General features: G+C 50.9%; 1 protein-coding gene across 1 annotated transcript in view; it reads right to left on the reverse strand.

The window, feature by feature from the left end:
- Positions 1 to 10,250, reverse strand: part of GRIN2A (glutamate ionotropic receptor NMDA type subunit 2A) — a 437,090-nt gene extending 426,840 nt beyond the window's left edge. The window contains exons 1-2 of the mRNA XM_055561516.1: positions 10,164 to 10,250; positions 9,496 to 9,927 (exon numbers count right to left, since the gene is read on the reverse strand). Of these exons, the coding sequence (XP_055417491.1) occupies positions 9,496 to 9,909 (414 nt within the window). The 5' untranslated portion in view covers positions 9,910 to 9,927; positions 10,164 to 10,250. The remainder of the gene's footprint in view (positions 1 to 9,495; positions 9,928 to 10,163) is intronic.
- Between the last annotated feature and the right edge of the window lie 2,847 nt (positions 10,251 to 13,097).

A 13,097-nucleotide genomic window follows, 5' to 3' on the forward strand; every position in this document is an offset into this window, starting at 1 on the left:
GAGACTCTCATCATACATTATTTAGATACTACATAATCCTGGAGGCTCTTCCTCTGGACATACTGAAGTTTTTCAACATTCATCTTCAAATATTACCCCCCACAACTAAGTCAAGTCTCCAGATGCATTAGTCTTGCTGGAGACAGCATCGGGTGGACCAACTAGCCACTGCTCCTATGAAGAAAATTTTGCTCCAGTGGCAATTATCCACTCTTGGAGAAAAATTTTGATTATTAATTTCAATCAGCAACGTTCAAGAGATGGTATACGACTCAGTTTTGGCCAATGAAATGTAACAGGAAGTCTGCTCTATTTAAAGGATAGAGGGAGGGCCAAGAATGAAGTCTCACGTCTCTCCCTTTTCTTCCTTTTATGAACGCTGGCAGGTGAAGATGTGACAGCTGAAACAGAGCAGCCATACTGTGACCAAGGTGAACCAGCATCTGAGGAAGGCAAGACAGAGGAATGGAAAGGACCTGAGCCCTCGACGGGCTACGGGATACTAAAGCAGACCTAGGGCACCTTGTTCAACAATAAAACCAAATGTCCTAATGGTTTAAGCCCATGCTGGTCAAATATTCTGCGACTTGGAGTGGAAGGGACTCCTAACAACAGAAAAGGTATAATAGAAATATCACCTCTCTTGATTTAAACATTATATTTCTAGAGATGTGGGCTTTACTTTTTTAAGAACCCTATCACTTCTTGGGACCCACTGAGTATCTTGGTCAATGCAAAACAAATGAGGAAATAAACAAAAATCCTGTGATTGAGGATCACAATTTCAAATGCTTGCAGAGATCATGCAGTTAACATAAATGTGTGAATCTGATTACATGTGAGGTAACAGGGAGCGAGGAGGGCTGTAGGGAACCTAAAAATGAATGCCTTGTCCAAAGACATTAAAATTCAAGCATTTAAAAATACTATGCTGGTAAAATAAAATACTAATGCATCCATGAGCCAGATCAGGAGGCAGTCCACTGGTTCATGACTCTTACAAAAATCAATTTCAAGTGAATTGGAAAGTCACATCTCCCTCTTCCTGCAAGAATGTATATCCTTAAACCCTTCAGTGCAGTCTGTAGTATGGGTTCATCATTTCAATCTGGAAAGACCATTTTGAATTTTACTTCCATCATCTAACATCTTAAATCATTTCAATTAAAGGAACCAGATTATTAACATCAAAATCTATATTCCCTCTTGAATCTAAGCCCCTTCCCTAAACCAACTGGATTTACAATCATTAACTTAAAAGAATAATAAAATAAGAGGAAAAGAATAAGATCACAAGGATTCTTCAGTCAAATATCTTTGGGGCTGCCAGGTGGCCTCAGGCTGTCTCAGAGACACTTAATCCTTGGCAGAAAGAAAATGAGAAACTATATATGTCCACGGGCTTCCCTGGTGGCTCAGATAATAAAGAATCCGCCTGCACAATGCAGAAGACCCAGGTTCAATCCCTGGGTCGGGACCATCCCCTGGAGGAAGGAATGGCTACCCACTGCAGTATTCTTGCCTGGAGAATTCCATGGACAGAGGAGCCTGGTGGGCTACAGTCCATGGGGTTGCAAAGAGTTGAACATGACTGAGTGACTAACACACACACATATATGTCTAGACCCAAAGCCCTAAGCCCAGTGCAAACATGTATTCCAATTGGTGGAGTTATTTACCATAAAGGTCACCTCTAACAGTCACTTTCACACTGGCCACATTTAATCTTCAGTTTGCTAAGATAAAGCTCATAGCAACCTAAAAACTCAAAGAAAGCTTCTGGTTGTCCCAGTTCAGAAATTATGAGTCGCTTCATGTTGGACTCTCCCATCTAAGAGTTCTATGAGACTCATTTCCAGTTTATCCCAGGGAATAGCCTCATATCACATTATCCTTCAGGTTGTTATAATATTATTATAATTTTAATATAATAACCCTTCTGGTTATTAAAAAGCACATGTACTACGGGCTTCCCTGGTGGTTTAATCGGTAAAGAATCTGCCTGCAATGGGTTCAATCCCTGGGTTGGGAAGATCCCCTGGAGGAGGGCCTAGCAACCCAGTCCAGTATTCTTGCCTGGAGAACCCCCAAGGACAGAGGAGCCTGGCGGGCTGCAGTCCATGGGGTTGCAAAGAGTCAGACACGACTGAGCGACTAAGCACACACATGTACTTTGGAGAAAAATAAAAACCACAAAATATAGACACAGTAACAGTAACATTCCTATAAGAAGTATATATTAAGAGCCAAGCACTAAGCTACATACTTTATATCTATTATCTCATTTAAATCTCACAACTCTAGGAAGCAGGTACTATTACTGTTCTCATCCTAAAGATGAAGACACTAAGGCTCAGAGACATGAAGCAACTTCCCCATGATCACCCAGAACCTGAATTTAAACACAGACAATCCAATTCAAGGTTCAACTTATTAGCCTTGCTGTAATGATATTTTTTAAAAAAAGAAAACACCCATGAACAAACCACTCAAAGATAATCACAGCTCACATTTTGTTATGTTTCTTCACAGCCTTTTCTCGAAGGCAATAAAATTTTCAGAGCTGGAAAGAGGTTTTAAAAGATATTATCTCCCTAAACTTTCATTTTACAGAAGGAGAAACTGAGGTAGAGAAAGCTGAAGAGACTGTCTCAAAGTCACACTGCTATTTGGAAATGGAATGTAGGTGCTCAGACTGTTTGTCTAGGGTATTCTGGGGTCTTCTGACTCAAGTTCACTAACTTGGTAGTTAGCGAACTGAAGCTAACTAACTTGGTAGTGGCTTCCTGGAGGACCATGTTAGAAGACTTTAGGGCTTGTGGTCAAAAAGGATAAAATGCCACAGTGGATTAGGGGTGGCAGCTGTGAACGTAGCAACGTGGCTGCGTGCACACCTCCAGTGTTCCACCTCTCAAGGAGCAGTCTGGGAGAGAAGGAAAGCGACCCTCTTAACAAAGGCCAGCTTCTTCCTTTATCATATCAGGGGTCACCAACCCCAGTGCCTTCAGGACCAGCTCTGTAACATGAGTGAGTGAAGTGGGCAAAATGGAGTCTGAAGGCAAGACAAGCTTCAGGCCCATTTAAGGGGGTGCTCAGTTGCTTCAGTCATGTCCAACTCTTTGCAACCCCATGGACTGTAGCCTGCCAGGCTCCTCTGTCCATGGGGATTCTCCAGGCAAGAATACTGGAGTAGGTTGCCATTTCCTTTTCCAATTTAAGGGGGAGAGGGGCATTATTCATCTCCAGCCACCTGTCACTATGGGGAGAAGCAAGGCTAGTGTTACCAGGCCTTCTGATTTTCCCAAAGAAGCATGAAATTTGGGTTTAAAAAAAAATAATAAATGTGATACCGCCTAACTTTAAAACGTTGGCAAGTAATTCAAATTTAAATAATTAAGGGGCAGCGTAGAACAAACCATAGTAGTTAGTAACCTTATAACCATTCCTTTTCATGATGGCCTTATCAGAAGCCACCAAGCCCCTGTTACAAATCCGAGATTTTCCACACTCTCTTTCTCTCTGTCATTATCTTTCCATCTCCCCTTCACTCTACCTGTTAAGTCACTTCAGTCGTGTCCAACTCTGTGCGACCCCATAGACAGCAGCCCACCAGGCTCCCCCGTCCCTGGGATTCTCCAGGCAAGAACACTGGAGTGGGTTGCCATTTCCTTCTCCAATGCATGAAAGTGAAAAGTGAAAGTGAAGTCGCTCAGTCGTGTCCGACTCTTAGCAACCCCATGGACTGCAGCCCACCAGGTTCCTCCGTCCATGGGATTTGCCAGGCAAGAGTACTGGAGTGGGGTGCCATTGCCTTCTCCTCACTCTACCTAGATAAGCATTTTCCATGTGAGGCTACCAAAGAGAAGATGAACACTCCCCCAACACCGCCAGACCACATCTATCAAGGGTCCAGGTGATGAGCAGGGACCCCCAGGGCCCCACGGAAAGGTCACTGTGCCTCTCAGGGTGGTGGTTCTCCATGACTTCTGTGAGGAGGAGTGATGACTGCATCTGACGTGCCTCATGGAAAAGGCTAAAAATAGGCCTCCCCACTCACTCTCCCAGGAACCACCTGATGCCTCTACAGCAGGATCTGAGTGGGCTCCGTCGACCTTCTGATGTGCATGTCTGCCCTTTCCAGGAGCTTTCTGAGTTTAATGGGCAGGCTCATCACTCCCACCCAAACTCGGAGCTGCCGGGTTACGAGTGCAGCAGCCTCCTACAGGTGAGCTGTTCCTCAGCAGAGCTACAGAGGCCTTTCATATGGAAGCCCCCAACGTCTGTTAATCCTCAGGATGGCTAGTGATTATCTGCCCACTAGATAGAAGAGGAGACTTGGCACACACCCATGAAATCAGTCAGCATTTGGGAACAAACACTGGGTGGAAAACCCTGACCCACAGCATGGTAAGTTCTTCCAGAAACTGCAGCAAGCTGGCATCCAAACCAGTGACTTGATTCACTCAGTCGCCATATATGTACCCAGAAACAAAGGCAAAAAGCAAAGATCAGTGCAAGGTGCCCAAAAGAACACGCATGTGGGCCAGAAACCAACCTTACTAAAGGTGGGAAAAAACAGAATAAAAGTTTAAATCATTGTGGTATACACAGAACATTCTGCACCATTTAAAATCATGTTTGAGAAGTCGATTTAATGATAAGGAAAAATTCCAAGACTACACAATCAAGTCTGAAAGAAATAAAAGCAGGTTGTGAAATATAACTGGGTCAAAATCAGAAAGAACACATTCAGCTGCCTCCCTCTTCTGCTCCTAAGACACAGAATTTATAGATCAAACTTTAGATATCTCAAAATTTATAAAATGCTGCTTGAAAATAAGGGAATCACAGAAATAGAAGGCGCTCCCTAAAAATAAATGAATCAAAAGATGAGACTCTACAATTTCAGGAGAAATCAAAGTGCATGGGGGAGTAAGTCTGATATGAGCCATGGGAGCAGAGGTCCCAAGATCTACCAAGGGGACAAGGGGCAGGACTGGACCCAAACCATGCAGCTAACCGTGAATGGGGACAAAGTGCCTGCACCATCCACCATGAGTCACAGCCACAAGAGCGTCCCTGCATGTGTAACAGGGCCAGAATGAGAGTGCCTACAGGAGACCAGGACCCAAGCCTGCACCGCAGAGTGTACAGAGCAGGAAAAGAGCTCTGAGCTGAGCTGTTGACAAGAGCTCTGGTTAAAAAATACACCAGCTTATAGCTACAGGGCAGACCATAAAACTGCCTTGACAATAAGTTCACAAACAAAAATTCGAGAACATATGAGGATATCCAATGATCAAACTCGACAAAACGGAAGAATTCACATGGGAAGAAGAAAAGATGTTAGAGCAACCAGAGAAGGACTTCATAAGAAGTGTTTTTTAAATCCTCGGAGGAACAGAAGAGATTTACATCCACAAAGTGAGAAGAGGTTTCAATAAAACAAAAGCAGGATGGCATGAGAAGGTATTGTTTCAATAAAACAAAAGCAGAAAACCGCTGTGTATCTTAGAAATAAAATGAATCAGTGTTGAAATTTAAGACTCCACAGATAGGGAAAAAAATAGACCAGACACAAATGAAAAGAGCTGGTTAACTAGAATAAAGAATTGAGGAAACGCTGTACAAACACAGCACACAGAGACAGAGAACTTAAAAACAATGTTTAGGATACACAGAGAAATTATTGAGAGACTAACTACAAGAGAAAGAGAAGGTTGGCTGAGATTCTTCCAGGGTAAACAAAAACCCTGGATCTTCTAAGAAAGTCCACAGGATGCAAAGTACAATAAACAAAACAATACACACACACAATATAATCCTGAACTTATAACTAAATAGTGGTAATGGTTTAGTTTCTAAGTCGTGTCCGACTCTTGTGACTCCGTGGACTGTAGCCCACCAGGCTCTTCTGTCCGTGGGATTCTCCAGGTAAGAATACTGGAGTGGGTTGCCATTTCCTTCTCCGAGGGATCTTCCCAACCCAGGAATGGAACCCGGGTCTCCTGCACTGCAGGCAGATTCTTTACCAACTGAGCTATGAGGGAAGCCCTTATAACTAAATACATAGAGCTTAAAACTAAATAGATCCAAGAGTCCACAGTGGTTACCCCTGGCGATAAGATTTAAAGGGAGATTTTTATTTTCTTCTTTAAACTTTAATACACTTTCTAAGTGCTCTGTAATGAAAAGACATTATTTTTATAAACTGTCTGTGGAGGAGGAATATCATTATTTCAAATATACATATACACATAAACACTTTGAGAAAAAAAAAAAATCTGTCCTCAAGGAACTTACACTCCAGTAGAGGAGATTAAAAAGTATATATAGAAATAATATATAAAGCAAAACCCACGCAGTAACTGACATGGATGGATGTAGCTAAATTGTAAGCCTTGCCTTTCCCCTCCCGTGGAGCAGTTAGGAATAAGGGGGGAAGGGGAGGAGGTGAGGACATTGAGCAGCGACATAAAAGTCCAGTGTCTATGCTTGATTTACTAGGGCTATTACTAAAGCCAGAGTGGATTTCATGTGCATGGGAACAAAATGGCCAGACCAAGATAAGGTTAGAACTCTATCAACGTTCAGCATTATTTTCACCTCTAAATTAATTATATTTCAAGACCACCCAGTGATAGAAGCAAAAAATTAATATCTCCATTGTAAATTAAGTTAAACCACAAAAATCTGCCACTTTGCACATTTCAATTATTACAAAGCTCTGTTCTTTCCTCCCCCCACCCCCCACCAAGGGTACAGAAGATTGGGGAAAAGGTTAAGAACTGGGGAGAGAGGCTCAATTTAATTGATAGTCAAATTAACTGCCATTCTTATTCACCGAGACTGGATCATGTTACCAATTTAGAAGTGCAAACAACACAGGTATGTGCTGGGCTTTACCAAATGATGTCATCTTAAGGGGGGACAGAGAGGTCTCAGTGGTTTGGGGAGACTCGGATTCCGTGGCCACAAGACCAAGGGCACACCCAACCGAACAAAGCGATGTCCATGACTGCTTCTTCAGAGCCAGACTGCAACTCCACAGAAACAGGCGGCAAAGACACAAGCCAACTCAACGTGTTACTAATGGAAGGAAGGGCTGTTCACATCCCAGACGAGCGCTTTCCTTTAACCAATCAGGTTTCCCGAAATCCCACTCCTCAACCCCACTCCTCTTAACATCACTTGCACAGCCCACATAGGGGACCCAACATATACCCTAATCTTATCCCACGGCTTCTTTGATTTCCTGCCATCAAGACCAACTTGGAAAGCCCCAACAGTAATGAAGACCATCCAACTCCTTTCACCATTTTTGAGCCAAGGCACCATTTTATTCCTCTCCTCTCCACCCCCTCTTAAATCAGTTTCCATCTTTACATCTCTGAAAACATCCTTTCTCATTTTCCTCTCGCCCTTTCCTGAGGTCCTTTCTCTTCTTTAAGTGGGGTCACACTCATGTCCAATCCCCATAAGGCAGTTTAATTCCACAAGAGAAGATGCTTCCACCCATATCCTCCAGACTTCTCAAAACTCCCTTCCTAATACCCTCTTAGAGGTCTAGTAAGTCAGAGCCGGACATGGACGGGTCACTGCATATGAAGGGGATGCTAACTATAAGCCCATTTCTGTTCCTGCTTCTTTGCCTATAGTCAGATGGGTAAGTCAGATAAGAGTCCGGACCCCACACCTGGCAACACTTCTCCTATTCAGCTTTTACTGTTATTTCTCCACTGATTGTGCTGGGCCCTAGTCGATACAGAAATTTCACTTTCAATATGGCTCCTGTTTAAGTGCATGTTGCTCCGTCAAAACTTCAGGAGGGAGAAGGAATCAGTGGTGATATTTAAAGCCCAAATCACACTTCAAAACCCTGCTGGGAAATGCTGTTCTTCTCCTCCTTTGTGCATTCGTCAGAAACCAGAGGACCAGAAAACCAGAGATCTAGTTCCATCACGTATCGTGTGGTCTTAGCTAAGTCTTTAATTGCCCTGAGCCTCAATCTCTTCACCTGAAAGTTACAGGATGCTCTAATAGACTCTAAGACCTTTGCCAGTTCTACAATGGCCACATATCAGTGGCAAGACACAGCTGTTCCCTACTTTTTTCATCCCAGAAAGGAACCCCCCCCAAAACTGAGAGGTGGCTGGGAAAATACTCAACCACACAGGAATTCTGCTAGGTTGCAACCATTTAAAAGGAATGTTTAATAAGATACTGCATCAGTTGTGTATTTCAACAGAATGTGCTGCAGCCCAGGAGACCTGAAAGAATTAATACGGTTCCCAAAGGAGCTTGTGGGAATTGCTGAGGCAGAAGTAGTATTTGATTTGATGAATGTAAAAGTGCTTTGAGAGCATCAGAGGCAAAGTGCTATGATAAACGTCTGCTGGTTCCATTAGGATGTCTCCTGCTATCTAAGGAACACGCTCCAAAAAGGTCTTGGGGCTGGGGGCACCCACAGCGCACAAGTACATTCACACTTCCCTTCCTGACATCCCCCTCCTTCTCTTCCAGGGCTTAGATAGAAGCACAGGGCACCCACAAACACCAACCCTCCCCTTCTTTCTCATTCTTCACCTTGCTTCTTTTCCACCTGCACTTCAGCACAGTTCTCAAACCAGGCCCTCAGAACATCTCACTCAAATCTCCAGACCCCTCTTCTCCACACCAACACCCCCAGGTGATCCACAGAAAGATCCCCCTCCCACTCTAAGCCAAGAGATCTGGACACCTTTCCTTCACTGGGACACCCTCCAACTACCCTTATCAAAACCCATCCTTGGGAGCCAACCCCTCCATCTGAGGGCCTCGGAGCCCCGGGCAGTCCCACCCAGGTAACAAGTAGGAACACCCAGCGCCACCATGCTCTGGGTCAGCAGTCCCTTCTCTCCACTCACAGCCACTCTCTTGGAGAAACACAGACCTGTGTGCCATTAGCCAGGGCTCCTCAGACTTCCCCCCACTTCCTCTAATTGTAGAGAGTCTGTGGAAACATGACATTTTTCTGCCTTTTTCTGCTTTACCTAAAACTTTGCATTTTATTCCACAATATTCCCACGTTTGATCCTTTAAAAATAGTTTCCGTGGCTTTTAGTAGGGGAAAAGATAGACATTTGCCACAACACAATCAGGTAAAGCTGATACTGGAGGAATATAAACCTTATTGTTTCAAGTTGCCCCCAGGCTCACCTCCGTGCCCCACCCAGCCATCTCTAAGCATTCCACCACCCCATTTACTTCTGCATTTACTGAGTTCTTCCTGGCACACCCAAGGTGCCTCCGAGTACCCCCACTTTCATAACCAAAGCAAAAAGCGTTTCCATTCGATTCCAGGTTGGAGAAGCAGGACCTGGCTCTCCCCAGGGCCGGTGGCCACAACCCCCTTTCAGATTAAGACGGACGCCAGGGGCTCCCGAAAATTTGCAGTGGCCGCCATACACCTGGCACGCGCTGGGGTCCTGACAGCCCATCGCCTCCCGGCCTTACCTTGTCAGCCATGATCATAGATGCGCCCCCGTGGATGCCCAGGATGGGAATGAAAGTCTGTGAGGAGATAAAATCCAGCATCTGGGCCACTGCCTCCTGGTCGGTGTCGTCCCCGAACACCAGGCCGTGGATGCGCGCCCCTGACATGAGGTCACACACGTGCGTGATGAGGCTCTTGGGATCCGTGCGATTCATCAGCAGCGCCACCACGTTCACGTCCAGGGGCAGCCCGGCTGCCTGCTCGGGGCCCCACAGGTTTCGCAGTTCACGCTCCGTCACGTCGTGGCTGTGACCCAGCAGCACTGCGATGTTCAGCGCCGGGGGACCCTTCTCCGCCGCCGCGCTCTGCGCCGGACCGCGCCAGACCAGAAGGGTCGGCAGCACCAGCAAGGTCCAGTAGCCCAGTCTGCCCATAGTCGCCACTTACGGTCCCTGCAAGGTGGAGAGGAACAGTCAGCGCCGGGGCGGTGCGCGAGGGTTCTAGAGGAGGGGGTTTACCCACCCAGCCCCTTGCTCTGGGAGCCAGGTACGGAAACCACCCCAGGGAGAGCTCTTGGAGTCTCTGACTCCATTCCCCGTCCCCTGGCCATCCACGTCCCTCGACCCATCTGCAACTCAGCCCACAACTCCAATCCGAGCTGATTCTCCGTAACTGTCCTCAAACCCACCTTCGCATTCAGCCTCCTCTCTCTCCTCGACTCAACCCACATCTCCCACCGCACTCCCCAAGTGGGACCACTTGGCGACTGCCCCTGACGTAGGCGCACGGAGCAAACCCTCCACCCACCCCTCTCCCACCCCCGCGAGTCCAAGTTACCGACCCCGCCCCCTGCGAACCCGGCGCAAACTACCTACCAGCCCCAGCGTGCGGAGGCGGCCGAGCGACGGCGCAAGGCTAGTTGACTGACCCCGCCCCCTGCGAACCCACGGGGGGTTCATCACCCACCTGGCGCCACTCGGCACCCACGGCAGACCCCGCACCTCTCGAGCAGGGACCGCCCCAAGCGCATAGAATTGAGGACGCTCGCTCGTGCGCCCGAGAATCCAGGGTGCCTGGAGGAAACTTAAGGTCCGCCCCACCTTGCGCAGAGGGGCCAGGAAGCAGCCCCAGGACCCGCCCCCTACACGCACGCGGGCACACACAGGCTCAGACACACACATACACACAATCTCTCACGCACGCGTGTGCAATGCAGAATTCTGGAGGGGAGGCACGTCCCCCCGCGGGCCGACGCGTGGGAGCTGGCAAAGAACGTGCGTGGGGCTGGGTGGGGTGGGTTGGCTCCCTAGAAGCTCTCCGACGGACGTGAACTGTGCAGCACTGGCCCACCCCCCACCCCAGGCTTTCCCACTTTAGATTCTGTTACCAAGTCTTATGTGCACGTGGGCAGTGGGCCGCGCACCCTCACAGGCACGCGTGCATTTCTGCGCACCTCCGCAAGCCCGCAGTAGAGGGGCCCAAGGCCATCGGTGTCCACACACGTCCTCCGCCAGTGCCCACACATGGACCGCGCCAGGTGCACGGCCGCGCCTGCCAGCAGATACCAGCGTCGTCGGGCACGCGTGCTCAGGCGCGCGCCCCTCGGGCCAGGCGCTGCCTGCCGCCGGGGGGAAGTTGGGGCGAACTCGCGCGGGCCTCGGCGCTCTTCAGCGGAGCCCCGCGAGCGCGGAGCCGCAGCGCCCCCTGGTGCTCCTCCGGCGCCTCGCTCCTGCTGAGCCCTCTCCCGCTTTCTCTCTCTCGCTCCCTCTCCCCGGATCCTTCTTCTCCCGCTCTTCCTCCGGCCGACTGTTCCTTCTCCCGGAACCCCGGCGGGGCCCAGATTTCCCGTTGGGACGTACCTGTAGCCAGAGAAGGTCGAGGATGCGGTGGGGCGCGCTGCGCGCACGAGCATCTCGGCCGCCTCAGCAGCCACCGGGTTTAGCGGGTTCCCGCATGCTGCGGCCCCCGCGCGCTCCCCTGGCCGTCCCGCGCAGTCCGCATCGCCCCCACGGGGGGCGGCTATCCCAGCCGGAGGCTCTGCAGCAGGGCTCTACCGAGGCGGAGAAAGAGACGGAGAGACAGGGTCAGCCCACGGGCGGGGGGAGGGGAGGCGGAGGGACGGGGGGAACTGACTGCAGTCTGCAATGCTCACACAGCCCCCCCACCCCACCCCCGCCCCCTGCGCGCACAGTGGGGGCTCGGCCCGAGCTGGAAAGCTGAAGCTCCGTGCCCGAGACGTCCCCCAGTGCGGCTCCTAAAACCGTGTGGCCGAAATAGAGAGCTTCACTCCCGGGGCGCACAGGAGAACCGGAGACCCGGGTTGGCCACCCTCGAGAAGCTAACAAGGCACCTCGGCTCTCACCCCCTGCCGCCTCCCCGGCGCCGGCAGCCAGGAGTAGTGCGGCCAGGAGCTTCTGAGCAAGGAGGGGGGTAGGGAGACAAAGAGGAGGGAATGGGGGCTGAGGTGGGGGGAGGGGGCGGGCTGAGTTTGCGATGTGCCGGCAGGAGGAGAGGGGGAAGGAAGGACTCCGGCTCCCTCAGCCCCGGACCCCCAAGGGAGGTGCGATGTTTCCCACGCAACGACCCTCCTGCAGTCCTGTCGCCCCTCCTATGAAAGCCTCCCACCGTCCTCTTCCCAAAGGGGCTACCGAGGCCCCGCGTCCCGCTCCGGCACTCACCGCAGCCTCTCTCCACATAGTTCTCAGCAGTGGCCGCCCCTGGTCATCTCCAGGGCTGATGGCTGCGGCCGCGACTCAGCGCTCAGCGGGACCCATGCTCCGGCTAAGCCCTCGGCGCCTCCCTCCAACAGCCCGAGCTGGGCTTCCTGCCCCACTCCGGACAGTCGCTGCCCCGGTCCTCCGAGCGCGCGCGAGAGCCGTCTCCGCAGCCCCGGCTCCGGGCTGGTGGATGTGTGAGGGCGAGTGTGTGTGTGAGTGGATGTGGGAGCGCGCGCGCGCGTGTGGCCGGGGATCCCCGCGGTCCCCGGCCGAGAGAGGCGCGGGCGCGGGGGACAGGCAGCTCCCTCTAAGCCCTTAGCTGCGTGGCCAGCTCCACGCCAGGCGTTCAGCTCCCCACTTCCCGGCGGGAGTCCGGAGAGCTCCCGGCCACCCTGGTTCACAGAACTGGCTCAACCGGGCTCCCGAGGCGTGCTTCTGCTGCGGTCGCCTCGCAGGAAGAGGAGGAGGAAGGCAGGGGCGCCCCCCACGCCAACTTGGGGACTTATTCTCAGTCGGCGAGACGCTGCAGCCCCCGCGAAAGCCGAAAAGGTTTGGAGCTCCGGCGGGCGAGAGAGTCTCCCGTCCGCAGCCGCCCTCCCCGGAGGCGGGCCGAGGCAGACCCCGCAGTCCCTCGGCGGCGGCGCACACCGCGGCCACCAGCTCCCGGAGCGCACGGCGGCGGTAAGGCCGGGATAGGAGGCTGGCTGGCGGCGGGGGCGCCTGAGGCGGGCGCGCCTGAGGCGGGCGCGCCGCTGTCCGTGGTGCTGAAACCACGATCTCCGCCCGCTCCCAGGCGTCTGGTGCGGCTGAGGAATCAATTATTCAGATCTCTGCTACCGTTTCCTCCTCCCCCAGTGCCTCGCGCTGGGTACAGCAATCCCCCTTCCACGCACAGGCGCGCCAAC

Source organism: Bubalus kerabau, chromosome 23 (genome assembly GCF_029407905.1).
Source record: "Bubalus kerabau isolate K-KA32 ecotype Philippines breed swamp buffalo chromosome 23, PCC_UOA_SB_1v2, whole genome shotgun sequence".
In the NCBI taxonomy this organism is placed as follows: Eukaryota; Metazoa; Chordata; class Mammalia; order Artiodactyla; family Bovidae; genus Bubalus; species Bubalus kerabau.